Here is a 20,264-nt window from a genome sequence, read left to right on the forward strand (position 1 = left end):
CAGTTTCTTCTCCCCTTATTCTTTAGCGTAATATTCACTTTGCTTTGCACCAGACATCTATTAGCGGTGGTGTTCTTCTAATATGATCTTTAAGTATAATGTCTTACCTATTCACATTTATTTGTTGGGCAGTGTGGATTGGCGTGTCTTACGTAATTTTATATCTACTGTTAGAGACCACACTCTCTGATTTATGCTTGTACCATTTTTCCGAGTTTAGTAGAATCTTCAGTTCTCTATAGATGGTCCTGTGGTCAAAGTTGTAGATTCTGATGTGCCTTCGCAGGTACTCTGATTTTGCCAGTTGCAAGCATCCTGATATGATGTGGTTGATTGTTTTGGGAAAGACCCTCCACAGTCTGCATTTGTCTTCCTCTCTTGTTTTCATGATGTACTTCTCATGATTTCTTGTTCTCAATGCCTGATCCTGTGATCAGGCATACTATAAGGGTCTTGGTTTCAGCTTTCAAAGCCATGACACTGTGCAGTTCTTATCGATATCTGGTCTCTGAATTCTGATGGCATACTGTTCATGCAAATTCTTCCCATGCCATTCATTTCTTAATATTTCGTGGGATATTTTCCTCATATCCATCTCCATCAGAACATCTTGTAGTTCATGTACTTCTCCCAGTTGTGTGGTGCATGTATGAGAGCAATCCTCAGGGCTTTTGATAGGACTTCTGTGTACCTTGGTTTCCATTCCATCCTCATCACTTGTTGAAGGAGCTTGTTGTGTCGATTCTTCAAGAGGAATTGTGCTAGTCCAATTATTGCATTTCTGTATGTCGCAATCCTCTCCCTCCTTTCTGTGAGACGTACAATCTATCAACGTCCTCTCATGGATGGACAATTTCAAAGATTGTGAGGACTTTCTTGTTCTATGATCCTGTTTGTTCAGCTCCACTTCCATCCACCCCACAATGTCGAGTATACTCAAACACAGGTATGGCCAAGCTGCCAATCGTGTTATTTTGTTTCTTGAGGTTAAGTTGCTTTTCGGAACGCTCCTAACCTTCTTTACGTATTCTTTGATGAGATTGTGCTTGACATCCTCATCTTTGATTCCAGGGGCCTCTTCTGTAAAATTGGTTTTATTAAGATAATAATTATTATTATATTTTCTGCTAAGAACACTATGATTTCTATGTTGATTACTGTTTACATTCCTAGCTCAATAAAAGAATGAAGCTAAGAAAGTTAAACAGTACCCAACATAGAAATCCTCTTCCATACCCAAGCAATTATATACCTCTCCTTGCTCCAATTTCTTCTTCTTCTTCTTCTTCTTCTCTGGACATTTCGACCCTGATTCCTCTTCTAAAAACTACCGTCATACAGTTTTCAAGCACAAATTCCATTTCATTGTTGGTGTTATATCATATGGTCAAGTGATACCTTGTTTTAAAGGTCTTGGTAACGTAAAATGGAAACATTTTAATTGCACTAATAGCATTTCAGACTATAAAAAACTTGGCCGATTCAGTACAGATGAAGTTATTGAAGAAGGAATATTAGCAGAAATTTCTGTTATTCAGCAATCGGCAAGAGCAGAGTTGCATGAAATAATAACTTATGTAGATGGTCAGTGAAAAAGTATAAAAAAAACATAAATATCATCCATCCAAGATTCAGTTTGTACCAGAACTTACTGAAGATAATTTTGATAGGAGGGTTAAATTCAGTGAAATTTTGACAGCGATTAACAGCAAGAACTATTTCTTGCTGTGATGTATTGTTCATTGACAAAGCTTCATTAACTTTATGTGGGGTTGTTACATCCATCCTGACCCCATAGGGGTGACACAGTCCTGGTTGTCACACCTCCCCCTCTGTTCCTAGTCTGTTGTGCTTTACTGTAGGTCATCTTCAAGGCCCTCAAAACCTTATTACATATTTCAGTCATCAGTATGGCCTCTCCGTCAGGATGGCACCAATGAAAATACCTCAAAAGACATTTCCATTGGTGTTGAAACCCATTAACGAACAAAAGATATTTTTCAAACTCACCTAAACTGAATAAAAAAAACTGACAGCCAATAAACATTTACAAATTGAGCTATAACAAAATATTAATCTCATACCTTCAAAGATTGTTTACAGCATCACAGTTTTGACCCATACCAAAGCATCCAAAATTTACCTATAAGTCAACTCATGAACATACCAAACAATAACTGGGCACAATTGTCGAATGCGCCTACTCTGGCGGAAAATCACCCAAACAGGTCCCTAACCACCCAGGCTACTATTAGTAGCCTGCACTATACACTCTCTGCAATCCTTTCAAGTGCCAAAAACCTTAAAAATCTTTCAACATTGCACCACTCATTTCTAACGTAACAGTTAGCCTGCAGATCCAGACCCAAGCCAGTCAAGCTCCCTGACCACCTCTGCCACCTAAACTTATATATTTAATAGACATATAGCACATGATATGCATTATCCGATATTAAGCATTGAAGAGAATGACTCAAATTGAAGCCAAATTGAGCCAGCCTGTCCAAAATGCACCATGCCGTGAAAGGAACCAAGTCACATACTGGTTCAGGGAGATCCATGAGGCCCTCTAGGTTTCTCGTATATTTCACCTTCAGAGTGGATTTCTTCTTACAAAGAGCAACCTGAAAATCATTTCTTATTTCCTTGGTCATTTTTGCCAAATCCTCAGTCTTATTCAGAAAGATATACCTCTGATATACCTCAGAAAGTACCTCTGACTACTTTCTGAACAGGCTGACCTCACACTTATCCTTCAAAACCTCTGCATAGCGCTTTCGTTGAGGCTCCACAGGCCTAAAAACTACAATAGGAACTGTCACTGTTTTCTTCACAATCACCTCCTTTACTTCAATTGGCTTAGAAGCCAACACCCCAAAACCCTGAACCAGGGCCGAGAACATTGCCTTAAATTCCTTTATCTTGGAAATAATCTACTCCTAACCAGAACTGAAGAACTTTGCGGATTCTCTATAAAGACCATAAATTGATCATGCTGATCCTCAAGTACTTAACCAGTGGAATAGAGCTACCTGCCCTCCCATAAGCCCTAAAAAAATGTATCAAGCAGATTATCTTGTGAAACCTAGGTGGAAACACGTGCCACTGTCTGATCTTCCTCACCTGAGGAGGCAGGAGAATCATTAATTCTTACCTCTGTCATATCACCAGCCCTACCCCATTTGGGCTTGTGCCTTTTTCTTGAAACAATGGCTTCCAACATTTCTGCCAGAATACCCTACAAACTCAAATTAACAAAGGCTGTCTAAATTTCGCTTTAACTACTACTACTAAATATGGACAAGCCCATTAATATGGAAGCCCGCAGCAAGCTACAGACAGTTGGAAGCCTATAAATTTCTCTGTCACTCAGTACCTCTTAGCCACTACTGGATCAATCTCATAAATACTTGTTGCAGCAAGCAGTCACAAGACCTCGGATTACGGCCTGCACCCAAAAGGTGTAAGCAGAGCTAAGGTTTGGACCCTAGTTTAGTTAACTTGGCCAAATCCTTGCTTATAATGGGTACTAACAACTAAGTGGCAATGACTAGGAGTGACTATTGCCACTCCTTCACCACCCCTTCAGAACCAAAACATTTAAGTTTTGAAGGGCCCTCAATGAGGCATGTGTGCATCAAATCTAACTCAAGTACCAAACTCTGCGAAGATGCAGATGTTGCAAAAACTTTAATTGATAAACAATCCAACACCATTAGTGGTACACACTCATTCTACTAGCTCAAATTATAGCCAATGACATGCTCAATGTAAAAACTTTGGATGCAACAAGAGGACCAAACAGATATAATAGCAGGTACTGGTCCCAAGAAAACCCCCTGACTGTATTGCAAGTCATTCCTAGCAGCATCCAGAAGTTAAATGTATTGGCTGAAATAATAGGTGACACACTTCTTGGACCTTTTATCAATAATAGTAACTTAGGTGGTGGTGATATGTACGCTTTACTGAAGGAGTAGATAATTTCAAGTCTCAACAATTTGATTGAGATATAGCTTGTAGACCATACAGAAAGTCTTTGTTCATGAGAGAAGATGTGTTTTTCAAGTTAGATGATGCTCTTCCACACTGAGCTCACAACATGACAAATGCATTTAACCAGCAGTTACTGCATCATTGGATAGATCAATGGGGTAGTATTGAATGGCCAGTCAAGTCCCCTTGATTTCTTCCTGTGGGAGCATTTAAAATCAACCATTTAGCTCACAGCCAACTTCTCTCAAAGATTTAAGGGAATGCATTCCCTTGCTGTCCAGTACTGGACAGCAAAATTTACATGTACACTCATGATGTAATTATAAATAAAATTACAGATAATTAAAAGAATATGTTTTAATGTAATAGATACAGAATTTAACACCAACTGAAGATGCTAGATATCACAAAAACTAGTAATTGGAAATTAATATGTTTAGTTTAACTTATCTAATTACTATGTTTTGGTGGTTTATATTTTATGTATTATGTATATATTATATATGTTTTATGTATTATTATATATATATATATATATGTATACTATGAATGTTAAATGTGTAGAGATTTATTTGATTATGTATAGAAGGAAGTATCTTTTAAATTTCCCACCTTTAGAAAAGTCAGATGCTAATATTTCTATACATATATTCTTGATATATCTCTTAGAAAATAATAAGAGCTGGATGGGATAAATTTTGGCAGCCAATTAATATAGGAATTTCTTGAAACTATCTTCTTCCAAACAGTTCAGTAGGTCCTCTGCCTTTGCCCAATATAGACAGAAGTCCATGTTGTTAAAACCACATTCCAGCTCAATTTTCTGCTGCAGGACATAAAGATGTTCAATCTCTGATTTTTCACTTCAACAACTATCAAGCTGCCACTGATATCAGTTTGATGAAATAGGACCCAGTAGCCAACAGCAAAGTCAATTGACTGAAGAACTATCTCTGACATTTCTTACCATAGTGATAAGTTTTGCTTATTGATGAATAAATTTGTTGTTTTCACTGGCAAATTTTTGAATCCAGGTCACATAATCTTGATAATGGGTTGGTCCATAGATATAGTTAGTTGCAGCACTAACTATATTTTATTTGGAGACCACTGCATGTTTTGTTAAAATTTGCGTTAAGGATATTTCAGACAACCCTAATTCTGTTGAACATCTCGTCGATCTTTATAATTCTTCAATTCTGGCTGCAACTTTTCAGTTTTCTTTCTGAGCAGATTGTGGTTTGCCAGTGTTGGAAGGTTCATTGCAGAACCCATTTCCTTATAATCGTGCTTTACTTTGGAAATTATTGTCACTGAGTCCCTTTCTTACACTGAAGTGGTGATAAGTTCTTTATGTCAAAATAATGTATTTGTCATTTTGATAAAAATTCTATTTTATTTATTTGTTTCTTATTGAAATTCACCTTTATGAATCTCCAAGATTCAGTTATAATATGTATACGCTACAAAAAATTTAATTTTATCCATTCCTATTAAATTTGACTCGTCCATTATTAAATGGATTCATTTAATTTGTTATCAATACTTAAAGTCTGTGTGGTAAGAATGTAACACTTAGTTATTTAACTACATTTTACTACAAGAGTGATAAAGTTTTCTTGTACTGTTTTTTTTTTCTCAGTTTAACTGTTGAGAATAATTTACGGAATCAGTTTACACACAAGGGTATTGTAGTTGCTAAACCTAATAGTAATTTTAAAGATATTGAAGAATTATGTGTTGAACATGCCATAGAAATTGGTGCAGAAGATGTAAAACATGAACCTGAAGAAAATGTTTTAAAAGTGAGTATTATTAATTGTGTTAATGTATATACATTTTGATAAAAATTATGAAATATTTGAAAAATGTTGAAAATTTTTAAAATTATGAAAGCATACTCAGGTTTTAATGCATTCAGTTTTAAGTTGCATCTTCTTGTTATGTAGGATCTAATTTTATGTTTTGTTTATTCCGGCTTTTTTATTTAGTACTTTATTTGTCTTAATATATCACTTTTATACATTTCCATTTGCTTTATTTATAATACTATATAATATTTTTTATTAATCACTTACATACAAGCAATAAATATAAATGTAAATGGTTCAAAATTTGTACATATGACTTGATCTAAGGACTAATTAATTCACTGTTTCAATATTATTTTGTTCCTTCCACCTGTATTTTTTTATCTCTAAAACAGCAGATGATGCAAGTTAATAATTTGTAGAATATTTCTAACCAAAAAATTGCTGCAAAAGCCTATTTGTAAATTTGAATTAATTAGTTCTGAAATGTATTACGTGTATTTTTCTTAAGTATTATATGTTTTCAGTAAGATTCAGAGTGTGCACAGTTCCATTTCTACCCTTGTATACATTATTCATTAGAATATTGGAAAAAAGACTGTAAAATGGGAATATGAAGTAAAAAATTAATTGGTAGTTTATAATTTAATTATTCAATCCCTCATTTATTCCTAGTGAAAAAAAAAAAACGAAATTATGTACCAATAGTGTGTAGTACTAAATTTTGTAATATTTAATAAGAAAATTATTCCATTTTTTCTTTTTTATGGTAGTAATCACTAATTACTGTAAAATCGGAACATTTATCTTTAACATAAATTATACAAATGTATCATGAAGTTTTTCCAGGACTTTTGTATCCTATTCCGCTCATGAAAATAATGGAAAAAGTTCATATGTTCATATGAAACATATGAACTTGTTTATAACAAGTTTATAACATATGAAACATATGAGCAACATATGAAACATATGTTCTAAAATGTTTCACTTGCAAATTATGGCTAGTAAGATTTCATTCTGATTCAGCTACTCTTTGCGTGGAAGGAGGGAAAATCTGCAATCAAATGCCCAGCAGGAATTCAGCAACGCTGTTGGAATGACGTTATACTAACATTTTTAGGATATTAATTAAGGGGCAGAATTAGCAATTCTTATGGTCTTTGACTTGAAAAAGTAATAAAATAGGTCCCAGAACCATGTCTGCAGTAGTTTTTGAGAATTGTGTGTGAAAACCAATAAATTTGAGTAAAAACCCTGTTTTTTATGTTTGACATACAATAACTTTGTAAAATGGGTAATAAACACAAAGATTTTAAAACAAAACTTATAGAGAATTTAATTCTGAACAAAATGGACTGATATAAGTTGAATAAAACAAAAAAAGTTAGAAATATTTGAATTTCATTTAGAAACAGTACATTAATACAGTTGCTTGTGGGACTTATTCAGTTTTTTAGGTCAAAAACCATGAGAAATCACAAATTCTGCCCCTTAATTAACATCCTAAAAATTTTAGTACGACCTCATTTCACCAGAGTAGCTGAAATCCGAGAGAAATCTTTCATTAGCTGTAACTTGCAAACTAAGCATTTTAGGACATATTCTTGTATGAACTTTTTCCATTATTTTCACGAGTAGAATAGGTTATGAAATTCCCAGAAAAACTTCTGTAAATATATCTTCTGGTCTTTTGATATTATTCCTTGAATAGAATTTATTATCAAACAAAAGTACATATTAAAGAGTCTAATCAACTAACACAATTTTAATCTAATTCTCTTTAATACATTCACTACTATGGTGAAATTTTAGTCTCCTCCAATATGCTATGTGAGTGGCCAATAAATCATGCAGTACTCTTTTGTTTGTGTGGATATCAATTTATTATCATGAAAGGAGTTGCTACATACATTGTGAAAACTTTACATTGTGAATAGCAGCAACAGTCTTTTAATTCTCCAAGGTATGAAATATTTTTAAAAAATTGATTGTATTTCTATTTCTTTATATTTTATAAACTATCTTTATTTTATTTTATTTTTTTTATTATAATTGCTCCTTTTTGTCTGCCATGGTGTGTTTCTGTTACATTCTATTTTTTAATGTGTAATGTGTTTTTAATGTATTTTTTAATGATTAGTCCTTTTTATCCACCACAGTGTGGTGCAGTTTATAAAAATAGTGGCTAATGCATTATTGATCTTGGATTTGATTCCAGCTGGGAAAATAAAACCTGTGTTATGTAAGTCATCAAATTATATTATGAAAGAACACAAAATGTAGTAAACCACGAATCAGCATTGTGTTATCCAGCATTTAAGTAAAAATTTAGGTATTTTGTGCATTGCGAGTCACTAGGGAGTCACAATTTAATTCCTTAAAAAATTAGTTCAAGTTAATATTTTGTTCAGTAAACTAAAAAAAGTAGAACAAGTTGATAATAAAATTATCATGGTATCACACAGGGAAATCTCAGTATATACTGAATTCACGCCCTTGAAATATATTTTTGCCATAGACTAGAAATACATTACTCTGGCACAGAGAACATGTTAAACGTATTTCACATAAACCAAATGAACAGTACATACCTAGCCAATCCTATAATTTAACATCTATTATTGAGTGTGCTGTAAATTAACAGAAATATTCTTTTTTGATTAATCATAGTTACTTGAAAAGAACATAGTTTACAGATGTAAAAAACATGTCATAGTTATCAGACAATTAATATAGGGCATATAACAGGATTTAATTTAATTTTTTATAACAGAATTTAATTTATGCCTAAAAGGCTCATTTGATTATAGAATAAATATCAAAATGTTTTGATATTGGAAGTAATCCCTTTACAATAGTGGAAGTAAGTCCCATTTCATTTAGTTTTTTGTGTATTATACATTCTTAAGAAACTAATCTAGTCTGGTCAATTTTATTTATTGGTTAGTATTAGAGCTTATCAAACTAGGTTTAGAAGCATTCACACTTTACCTGAAAGAAAGGCATCAAAAATATAAAATTGTCCTAATTATCTTGCATGCAAGGATTATATAGGATGTAAACAAAGTATGGTGATCCTTAAATAACTTTTCAACAGTTAAATATAAAAATTGTAATTTTCTTATGTTTAATTATTCTATATGATATGAATATAGTTAAATATTATTAAGTATAAAAGTGGTCTCATATCAAAAAATAGCCATTTTGAGAATAGTTGTATTTGTTAACTTTTTTTTTAGTATTTCACTGTTGAGTAGTTATTTAAGTACTGTAAATCTCTTTTGAAACTAGCTATGAAAAACATTAAATGATTGGAAATTTTTTAATGATTGTAAACCAATGTTTTTTATGTCAAAATTTTTTTTGTTTTTCAATGACCTTTTATAATGTTGTCATGCTCCTATGCTTTCCATTTAGAATCTTTTAATTGCCCCCTATTTGGTGCTTGAAATATGGTGGTCTTGCACTAAAAAATTGCTTTGAGGAAGGAGCATTATTAAATTTAATTTTTCTGTGTTTAAATGTTGAAAGGTTGGGTTGGCCATACTTTGTAAATTCTGAATATTTTACTAAGCTATGCATATAAGCTACAGGAAGTTAAAAAAAGTATACATAAGATAAGCTAAGTTAGTATATTTTAAGCTACAAAAAAGCTAAGTTAGTATAATTTAGGCTATAAAATTTAATTTATGTTAAATTGTTATAATTTGTTGTCATAATATGTAATTATTATTTGTGCTAAAGGGATTAAAAGAATCCTATTTTATTTTATCTTATATTATTTTGTGTTGATTATTTATTTACTAATCTCATCCTTTGTTTCAGTTTATCTGTGAACCTATTTATTTAAAACAAGTTAGTGATAAATTAAAAGAAATTGGTTATGAAATTGAAGATGCCGATGATCATTTTCTACCTAACAGTACTGTATCCTTAGATGAAGTTGTTATGCAAGATTTAAGTAACGCTATAGATAAAATTTATACATTACCTGATGTTATAAAAGTGTATGATAATATTGAATAATACTGATAGTGTATTCTCATTAATAAAGTTGTTATCTAACATTTAGTTTAAGAAGTTTTACTCTACATAATCTGATTTGGCTGCATTTGACTTTCTCTCTTATATTCATCCTGGTGATATAATTCCTAATTTGGCTTGGCTTATTTTTGTCATTTATCTTCTTTTATTAAACATAAACATACACTCAGAGATTAATTTTTTTAATAAAAAATAAAGTTATTTAATTTTTTTAAACTTATATTACGTATAATATATTTTTTTAGTTACATACTGGGTTTAGTATATTCACAAGCTGTTTGTTTTGGAAAGGGTTGTAGTACAACAATTTCAGCCACGGATCAATTTGTTGGTTGTGTAATCTGTTTACATTAAGTAATGCCGGATAACCAATTATTAATAATCACTTCCTTCATTTGCTTTTAAAATTTACATTTCATTAATTAAACATTGCAGTGAGTTATAATAATTTATGTTTTTAGTTAAGTTCACATTTATTCACATTTTAAATATATATTAAATATGTCTAGCTAGAACAACAAAAATTTAGTGATGTTGTTGCTAATACATCTTAAAGGAAAGTAAGTTAATATAATTAATTCTAAATATTAAGATTAGCTGGTTCATTAACAAATATGAAGAAAGAAGATAAGAGATGATAACAGTAAGCAAGAGGACAAATTCATTTGTTCTCAACAAATGAATCTGAACATACTGCCTGTCAAAAAAGAAGTTCTTTTTTCTTATGATTACATGAGAATATCAGTAAAATTAAGTTATAATATTAGGTACATAAATGTTATTATTACTAATACAAATATAAATTATATCATTAATTTGATTCAGTAGTTCAGGATAAACCAAGTATATTTATTTTTATTTTTTTTATCAATATGATATATAATAGTGATAACAAAAAAATGATATTGTTTAAAAATATTTATACAATAAGAATAATAACCATATTGCTCATAATATTAATAACTTTATAATAATATATGTAAATATATATGCTTGGAAACTTGCACCTATAATCTTATAGCAACTAGGATTTCTTTAAATATGTTGTTTTTGACACACCTATTATGAGAAGATATGTCCAGTTGCCTGAATTACCATGGTACCATTGGCTAGAAAGTGTAATAATGATACCTAATTGCACATTTAGTGACTTATCGCATCTATCTTGTACCAATTATCTTATAGCGACTAGGATTTCATTAAATATGTTATTCATAACGCACTAGTTGCAAGAAAATGTGCAGTGACCCGAATTACTATGGTGTCATTGGCTAGGAAGTATAAATAATGATGACTTAATGCACATTTAGTGACATACTGTGTCTTAATATATAATATTTGCGTTGCGTGTGTGTTTATATTGTATGCGTTGTCTGCATATGTGCCTATGTGTAGTATAATATGTACATGTAAATGTAGTATATTAATTAGTCTGTAGAGCAGAATGTTAACAGCTTAAGAGCATTTGAGTAAGATATAAATATATTGATGATATAAATACAGAATATTACATTATAATAACAATATTTAACATTTATGACCATAATATAAATCGCATTTGAAATTACATTAATAAAATACAATAAATGAATTACAATAATAAAGTGTAATATCAATCAATAAAATTATTATTTTAGAAATATTCTCAATTAGTAACATGTGAAAGGTTTTTTTTTAAAAAAAAACAATATTCAATTAATTGTCAGCTACTAACAGCAAACACAACTTATGCACAGGTCTGTGGAGCTGACCATTAGCAGTCTTTAAATTGATGTCTCTAACTGATTGGTCAGGACCTGGATAAACTTTAATGATAATTGCAAATTTCCATTGCATTGGTGAACAGTTCTCCTTAAATTAATACAAGTCTCCAATAGACAGATTACACGAAGGGTAACGCCATTTATTTCTCTGCTGGAGATAATGAAGATAGTTCTTAGACTATCATTTCCAGGTGGATTGGACGAATTTCTGGTGTAAATGCCAGTGGTTAATTTCAATTTCTTTATAATCTGGTTCAGGTAAAGACTTAAGTAGACAACTGATAAGAAAATGTCCAGGCAATAGTGGTTCTGGGTCCCTGTGATCTATAGAGACAGTAAAAATGGGACGAGAATTAAGACAGGCTTCAACCTGTGTTAAAACTGTATACAGTTCTTCAAAGTTCAAGAATGTTTGTCCTAATACATGACATGGGTGATATTTTACACTTTTAATTGCGCTCTTCCATAAGCCACCAAAATGGGGCGAAGAAGGTGGAATAAGTAACCATGATAGGTTTTGTTTGAATGGAAAGGCTTCAATGTTCGATTTTAAATTTTCCGAATTTAAGAATTTACAAAATATTCTTGGCAGAACAGAAGTTGGAACCATTATTGGAAAAGATTTGGGTAGGAATGCCTCTTCATGAAGTAAATCTCTTGAATGTTGCTTTGAATGACTGTATAGTCAAGTCGGACACTAATTCTAAATGAATAGCCTTAGTACTGAGGCATATAAAAAGTGCGATATAAGATTTACTTAAGGTTTTGGACCGCTGCCTGACATGATGAATCATAAATGGACCTCCATATTCTATTGCACAGACAGAGAATGGACAAGAAGGTACTACTCTGAAAGGTGGTAACTGATATAACTGTTGCATTTGAGTTTTTGCGTTAAAACAAATACAATTCAAACATTTATTAATTACTGATGAAATGCTTGTTATAGCATTTAAGATCCAGTATTTCTGGCATAATGAATGATGCGTCAGTTGTATACCAGAATGTAAAAGACATAAATGCTCAGCAGTAATAATTAATTTAGTTATATATGCCTTTGAGTGTAAGATAATAGGATGTTTATCTTGATAATATAATAAACGTATTGTAATCTACTTCCCACTTGTTATAGTCCTAAGTCATCCAGAAATGGATCAAGTGAAATGATTTTACTTTGATTAGAATTAATTTGATTATTTTTAAGTTCATTTATTTCATTACTAAAATGTACATGTTGAGACTTTTATGAAAAATGTAAGGGTCTGATTTAATTTCCTTGTAGCTAAATGGTGATTTGTTCAGACCGATTTAATTTAAGATTGTACATAAATCGGAAACAAAAGCTAAGTGTACAAATTAGCTTACATAAAGATCAAATAAAACAGTATGTACTAAAGATGTTGATATATTTTTACATTTTTCTATAAGACATTCCGAATCCTTACTATAATTATTAAAGTTAATATGAGTACTTGGCCATTGAGATGAGAATTGTAAGAGCCAAGGAGGACCATGTTAATAAAGAGACAGATCAATTAATTTACTTGGACTACAATCCCTAAACAACACGTCAGCTGGATTTTCCAAAGCCATTTAGCATTTGAGAAATCTCTTTGAATTTCAGTAATTCTATAACTTATAAATACCTTCCAAGCAGACGAATGTCCATAAATCCAGGACAGTGCTATTGTTAAATCTAAATATAAATATGTTTCATCAGTATGTACATTCAGAGTATTTATTACCTTCGCTAATAAATGTGAGTAGTAAACAACCAGGCAATCCAAGTGGATTTGGATTGAATTAATGTCAGCGCCATTGTTGAATTTAATTGGACGACTTATCTTAATTAATTCAGGTAAGTGCAACTGATTGTACAATTTATATGATTGAGGTAACATCGTTGTGGGTAATCTATCACCTCAATTAATTTTAAGTTACCATAAAAATTGCATAAAATATTTATGATAGAAAAGAATAGCACCAATAAGATCTAATGAGTCAAATACTCCTGCAATAATAGATAGAATAATTCTTTTAGTATCAAAAGATTGAGTAATTTGAAATGATAATGTGTCTAGAATTGTTCCACAAAATGCCTAAGGTACGTAACACATGTTCCCGGGCTAAAGAAATAGAACAATTATGCTCAGGAGTAGCAATATTATGATTATTAGAGAACCATTGATGAAATGGAAAATCATAAAATTGCAGTAAATTAGAAACATCAACCTTTAGTTGGATAGCTTCATCTAGATGGTCAGAGCCTGAAATAAAATCATCAACATAAAAATCATTTCTAATCGTTGTGCATGCCAATGGGAAATCTCTTTGGTATTCATTTGATATTTGAACTAGGCTTCTAGAGCTAAGTATGGAGCAGAAGCGGTTCGATATGTTATAGTTCTAAGTGCAAAATGTACAGCCACAGCTAAGAGACTACTACAGAACATTATATCTCAACTTGAAGTTTGGTCCAAGGTGACCCGGCTTCACATTTTCATCTGAGAAAACAAAATGTGTAGCCTTATTTTTGTCTTCGGAACCGTTTTATTCTGCGAGTCTTTTTCGTTGGAGAATTAATTGCTATATCTCTTCTGTCAGATTTTTAGGCTTATTTTGTGATAGCCACCTTACATGGATTAAACACATCAGAGAATTGAAAACGAGGTGTTCCAGACTTTTAGATATGCTGTGAGTCCTTAACAATACCAATTAGGGTGCCGATCGGTCTTGTATGATGCGTTTTTACTATTACTTCGTTCCCTTTTAGATTATGGTTGCTTCGGCACGCAATATAGTGCTTAAAATGCTGGATTCTGTACATCATGCTTTCTTTCGGCTTGCTAGAGGTGCTTTAGATCAAGCCCTGTCGTAAGTATATTCGTTGACTGCGGTGAGCCATCACTTTGGGATAGACGTGACCAGGTATTAGCATCTTATTTTAACCGCCTTAAGGGGATGCTAAATCACCCGGCTTTTGACGCAGTCCTTGGAAATCCTTATCTTCAAAGATATTAAAACCATCCATGTTATACTGCACCTGTGGGTATTTGTATACAGCGTTTCCTACCCCTTATAAATGTTGACGCACCTTCCATTTATCCGTGGAGAATCAACCTTGTTAATTTTATTTTTGACCCCATTATGTATAATAAAGAATCAACTTCACAGTTTTCTTTCGGCAAATGTTTCACCATATTATCTCCGAGACGAACACAGACGGTCGAGAAAGCACGATTCCGTTGGATACGCGTTTATTGTTAATGACCGAACTTACATGTTTGGTCTTACGAGTGTGTTTACTGCTGAACTGTACGCTATACATAAGGTTTTAATATCGTTAACCCTAAATATCGACATATCCTTATTTGAAGCGACTCGTGTAGTGCTCTCCAAGCCTTAGAAAATTTTTATTCTAGACATCCTATTGTCACCGACATCTACAATGCAATCGCCAAGTTTAACCATCGCAACACACAAACGAGTTTCTGCTGGATTCCTAGCCATGTGGGGATTTCGGCTAATGAATGTGCAGATTCCGCTGCTAAAGCCGCATGTAGTCAACCATCCTTCACTACCCATGTTAGTACATTCGACTTTATTAACCATGTCAAACGCGCACTTCGCAAGAGGTGGCAAGACGACTGGATTACCACAGTTGGCAACAAACTTCGCTATATCAAAGATACTGTGTGTTGCCATGGGATTCCTCCCACAAGAAAATTTTCCCATAGGAAGTGGTCCTCTTTCGATTGCGGATAGGAAATTCTACACACGGGTACCTAATGCCAGCAGGAAATGCACCGGTATGCGTATGATGCAATTGCCGCCTGACTGTGCGCCACATCCTTGTGGACTGTAATCCTTGTTACAGTCCACATCCTCCGTATGATGCAGCCTTGCCTCGTAAATTTTAATTGTCCAGGAATTTCGTCACATCCTGGGCAATAATGAAGACGTTTTGGACCGAATGTTTCTATTTCTCCAATGTATTAATGTTTTACATATTTTCTAACGGGGTTCTTGACATTTTCTCTTTTGTACGGTATTTATGTATTTTTTATTTAACTTTTTAGTTAGTCTTTTATATTTTTTTGTCTTTGTTTTTAGTGTTTGAGTTTGTTTTTAAATTTCCAATTTACATGTTTATTTTTTATTTTAATGTTGCCGTATTAGATTTTTTCTTTTCTTTTTATATTTCTGTTTTCCAAGCGATGATAACGCAAAACTGTTTTTCGCCCCCCCCCCCAAAAAAAAATTGCCGTACGCTTCGTCAGCATAACTACAATGATGAAATCCGTATACCGATTCACCAGTAGAACCTGTACACGTTATCGCATAAACTTTTTTTGATGGTCGAAGCTACCAAGAATGGAGTTATGAAGGCAGTGGAATCAGCATTCACCAACAACCTTCTGTTTCTGTTTGAGGAGATAGGATATGAAATAAACGGAACGGAATTGTGTCGTGTACAAAATTTGGGAATTACAACTACAATAAAAAATATTCTGTCGTTGCGTAAAAGCGAGGAGAATATTTTTGAAACAACGGGAAGGTTTTGCTTCTATGTGCCTCTGCGTATGCTCGTGTTCACGTCACCGATAGAAATGCGATTGCAATTGTTAACGATAGTAGAACGAGATAGACCGTTGGCGATACAGAAGACGAAGAAAGTTCATAAAAGTAGTGGGTGTAAACTTAAACACATCTGCAGTTATATCATAAAGCAATATGAAAATTGTCAGACCTCATTCATAGTTGACTGGCTTTCGTGGAAAGATCTTCACAGAACGACAACACCGACCAGTCATTGCTGATCGTGGAAGTTCGTGTAACAACGATGGCGACTAGGCTTAGTAGCGAATAATAATAATATAAGAAAGTTGAAGATCAAAGAACGAAAAATCGCGTGTAGAGAAGAAGAAGAGTATTAAAAATAAGTTGAATACAAAAAAGGAAAAAAATCGCGTAAACTACGGTTGGATAAGAAGAAATTAAAGGGTATTTTTTGTTCATTTGACGATGTATACAAAGCTTTATATTTCCGTACAGTGTAAATCTGATAAGTGGTGAGGGATAACATCCCCATTACCACTGCGTCTACAGTTGTATAAGAAAATTGCATTAGACCTTATTCACGATTTAGCAGTAGTGATGGAAGGAGTTATCAAGTATCGAGGCTTCCTCGGTAACCACAGTGAGTTTATAGTTAAAAAATACTCGCTGTCGTTGATGTATGATGTTATATGATTCTTCATTTTCATTCGCCGTACCCGAAGATTGAGTTGAAATCAAAATACAGGCTGGTTGCCGCTTTGTTAGAGAGAAACTTTCACAAAGTAGATTGGGATTATGTGATGCTGTAAACAGTGATGATATTATAAAAGCGTTGTTATCGCAATTCGATACAGTATACACTAAGGGACTGGAGAGAACCGAATTCCTCCGTTGATTTCATGACGATAGCGGAGGATGCACCGAAGCTGAGTTCGAATTACGTTGTAAATTTTCCCTACCATAACCTAAATGCGAACGGAAAATGCGCTTTACAAACCGGTTGTTTCTACATGGAATGGTTAAGGTTATGTAGAAAACCGTTGGATCTGGTCAGAGAAACGGGATCGTTTGAACACCCAAACGCAGAAAACAAAAGCGTAATTGGCCAAGAACGGTTTTTATCATTCTTTCAACGAGTTGTGCATAAAATGTTGTTTGTGCAACAAACCGGTTAACTCACACAATTTCCCACATTGTAAGAAGTGCATCAAAGTAAACATTCCGCTTTCATTCGAGTCTAATGTGCCTTGAAGACTACCGCTGTAGAGCTCAGTCTGCTACGAGGTGCTGATGAATCCACATCTTTTGTTAGAGATCTGATCTAATGCCTGGAATATTATTTTTGCTTGCCTTGGATCGAATACAAACATTTAAAAAGAAAAGACGTGTAAGAAAAACATACAAGAAAATAAATAAAAAGGTCATGGGTTACCCAAATACTTATGTTCGTGTGAATTGGTTATTGGAAACGTGAAGAAACTTAAAGCGTTATTGCGCGAAAAAAATTCTAATTAGTATGGAATAGTCCTTCGCCGTTCGCCGGTAGAGTTATAGATGAAAACGAACTTTACCAGTTATTTTGTAAACTTGCCGAAAGGAGTGAGAGAAAGGTAGATGACGCAAATATTTACACGGTACCGACGACGTTGGTCAATTCATGTGGAATTCCTACAACTGTAATGATGACAGTGGACGCTATATCGTTTGGTAACGTTTTCAACGTCGACGATTGTTTTCGAATTCGAAAGAAGCTATCGTTGAGAACGTTGACCGATCTTAGTATCGGTATAGACTACGTATTATTGAATATGAGAAAGGTATTTACAGAAAATGGTGAGGTTCGTATTTGTGTAAAATTATACGACTGTGATTTTTAGGACAATATATTCGGACTATTAATCATATTGCTTTCAGCTATAAATTTATCAAACAGATATAAACAAATTTACCGAAGACGAACTGAACATTGCAAGATGCTATCCGATGAAGCTAATTTATTACAGTTTAAAAGACGATGGTATCACTGAGGATTAAAATTAAGTTTGTAAACAAAATTGGTTTTCTTTCGTGCAACGGGATGTGTGGTTTTTTGTTGATAAGGGTTTCTTAGAATTGATAAACTTGCTCAAACATGTTCAAGGTCGTCCGTAATATGTAAAATTTGTCGGTCATGTTCAAGGTCGTTCATAATTGGTAAAATTGATCGTGTTAGGGAATGAACTACTCCCAAATAAAGTTCAATTGAATTTATTAAATAATGCTTTATTTTTATTGTATAAAAATTACACATGAATAAACGCGGTAGTCATACTGTATGAATTGTAATGTCTTAATTGAACACTGCACGTACACATCTCCTTGAAGCCGACTGACCCGCACTACTCATTCCGCCCACCTTGAAAACAATCCGTTTTCAACCTCAAAAAAAAATGAATAAAAGAAAATTAAAACTAAAAAACAAAATTGAACAAAATGTATAAACAAATCAGCCACACTAGCTGAATTCTGTCTAATCCATGTTTGGAAGTGGGCACATCTTCATAATACTTCTTTTTAATGTTTTTGTTTGAGTCTTTACCACAACGACTAATGTTTGAACCTTTCACTTGTTTCTATTACACAACCTAATCTTCAATGTTGAGGAGAAGCGTTATCCTCTTGAATGATAACTACAGTACCAACTTGAAGATTTTTTGATGTAGTCTTCCATTTAACCTGTTGCTGAAGTTCACTGATGTAATCTTTACGCCGTCATTCCCAGAATTGCATAGTTAGTTGATTGATACGTTGCCACCTACTGAGGCGGTTAATGCTGACCTCTGGAATCGTGGTGAGTGACTGACCTATTAGAAAATGCACAGAGGTTAAAGGGGAAAGATCTGAGGGATCAGAAGAAAGATAAGTTAATGGACAGGAATTTAAACCCAACTTTCTATTCTACTTAAAATCGTGTATAATTCTTTGTATGTCAATGATGCCTTACTAATTGTTCCGAGCAAGAGATGTTTTACAGATTTTACTCTGGCTTCCCATAGTCCTCCAAAATGAGGAGATCTGGTAGGATCACCAGGTAATATTGTCTTCAGCGACGGTATCATGTATTGTTTCATGATGTGCTCTTGATGATAAAAGTTGGTTTAATTTGTTTAAGGCTCCAAAGAAATTCTTTGCGTTGTCACTGAATATTTTAAAGCATTTTCCTCTCCATGATGTAAAGCATTGTAATGCTGCCAAGAAGGATTTGGTGGTTAATTCTTGAATAAGTCAATAGCTTTCGTGACCATACAAACAAATAATGAAATGTATCCCTTGATTGTTTTAGATCCTTGTTTGTGTGATATCAGAATTTCAATTGGTCCACAGTAGTTCACTCCGACATTAAGAAATGATCTAGACGGTTGCTCTGCTTCGGGAGGCAAATCTCCCATTTGTTGTTGAATGTACCTTGGTTTTACTCTGAAGCATATAACGCATTCATGAACTATTTGTTTTACAAGTTTTCATCCGTTAACAGGCCAAAACTGTTGTCAAAGTGAAGCAAGTAATGCTTGTGATCTCGATTGTAACTGTTTAATGTGCTCATGTTTTGCAACCAGTTTTGTGAAGTGATGATTATATGGAAGAACAGCAGGATGTTATTGATAGTTGCTTGAATCTGAATTATGTATTCAACCACCAACTCTGATAATATCATCTTTGTTAATAAATGGGCACAGGGATTTATGTGTGCTCAATTCCTTGCCATTTTTTAGCTGATTGTAGTCATCACTTAATGCCCTTTTTTGAACTGTCTTGACAAGAGTGATCATTGGTTGATCTAATTCATTCATTTGTAATAATCCATATGTGTTCTTAAACTGTGATCTTTCAGTTTTGCATTATTTATGAAATGAAGAATGTATGCTGATACGCGCTAAAGCCTAACAAGAGACAAATATCTGCAGGCAAATCATCATCTAAAGTGATCACGTAGACTTTTTCGTTCAGGTATGTTGTCTTCATAGAACTCCAAATCCAATGGTTGCTGCCATGTGGAAGAATCTGACAACCACGTTGACTCATGCCACCATAACATTGACTTTAACAA

At 33.2% G+C, this 20,264-nt stretch overlaps 1 protein-coding gene across 1 annotated transcript in view; it reads left to right on the forward strand.

Moving 5' to 3' along the window:
• Positions 1–9,881, forward strand: part of LOC142318935 (translational activator of cytochrome c oxidase 1) — a 49,362-nt gene extending 39,481 nt beyond the window's left edge. Inside the window, exons 4-5 of the mRNA XM_075355617.1 lie at positions 5,639–5,801; positions 9,636–9,881. Of these exons, the coding sequence (XP_075211732.1) occupies positions 5,639–5,801; positions 9,636–9,836 (364 nt within the window). The 3' untranslated portion in view covers positions 9,837–9,881. The remainder of the gene's footprint in view (positions 1–5,638; positions 5,802–9,635) is intronic.
• The last annotated feature ends 10,383 nt before the right edge of the window (positions 9,882–20,264 follow it).

Source organism: Lycorma delicatula, chromosome 1 (genome assembly GCF_047948215.1).
Source record: "Lycorma delicatula isolate Av1 chromosome 1, ASM4794821v1, whole genome shotgun sequence".
NCBI lineage: Eukaryota > Metazoa > Arthropoda > Insecta > Hemiptera > Fulgoridae > Lycorma > Lycorma delicatula.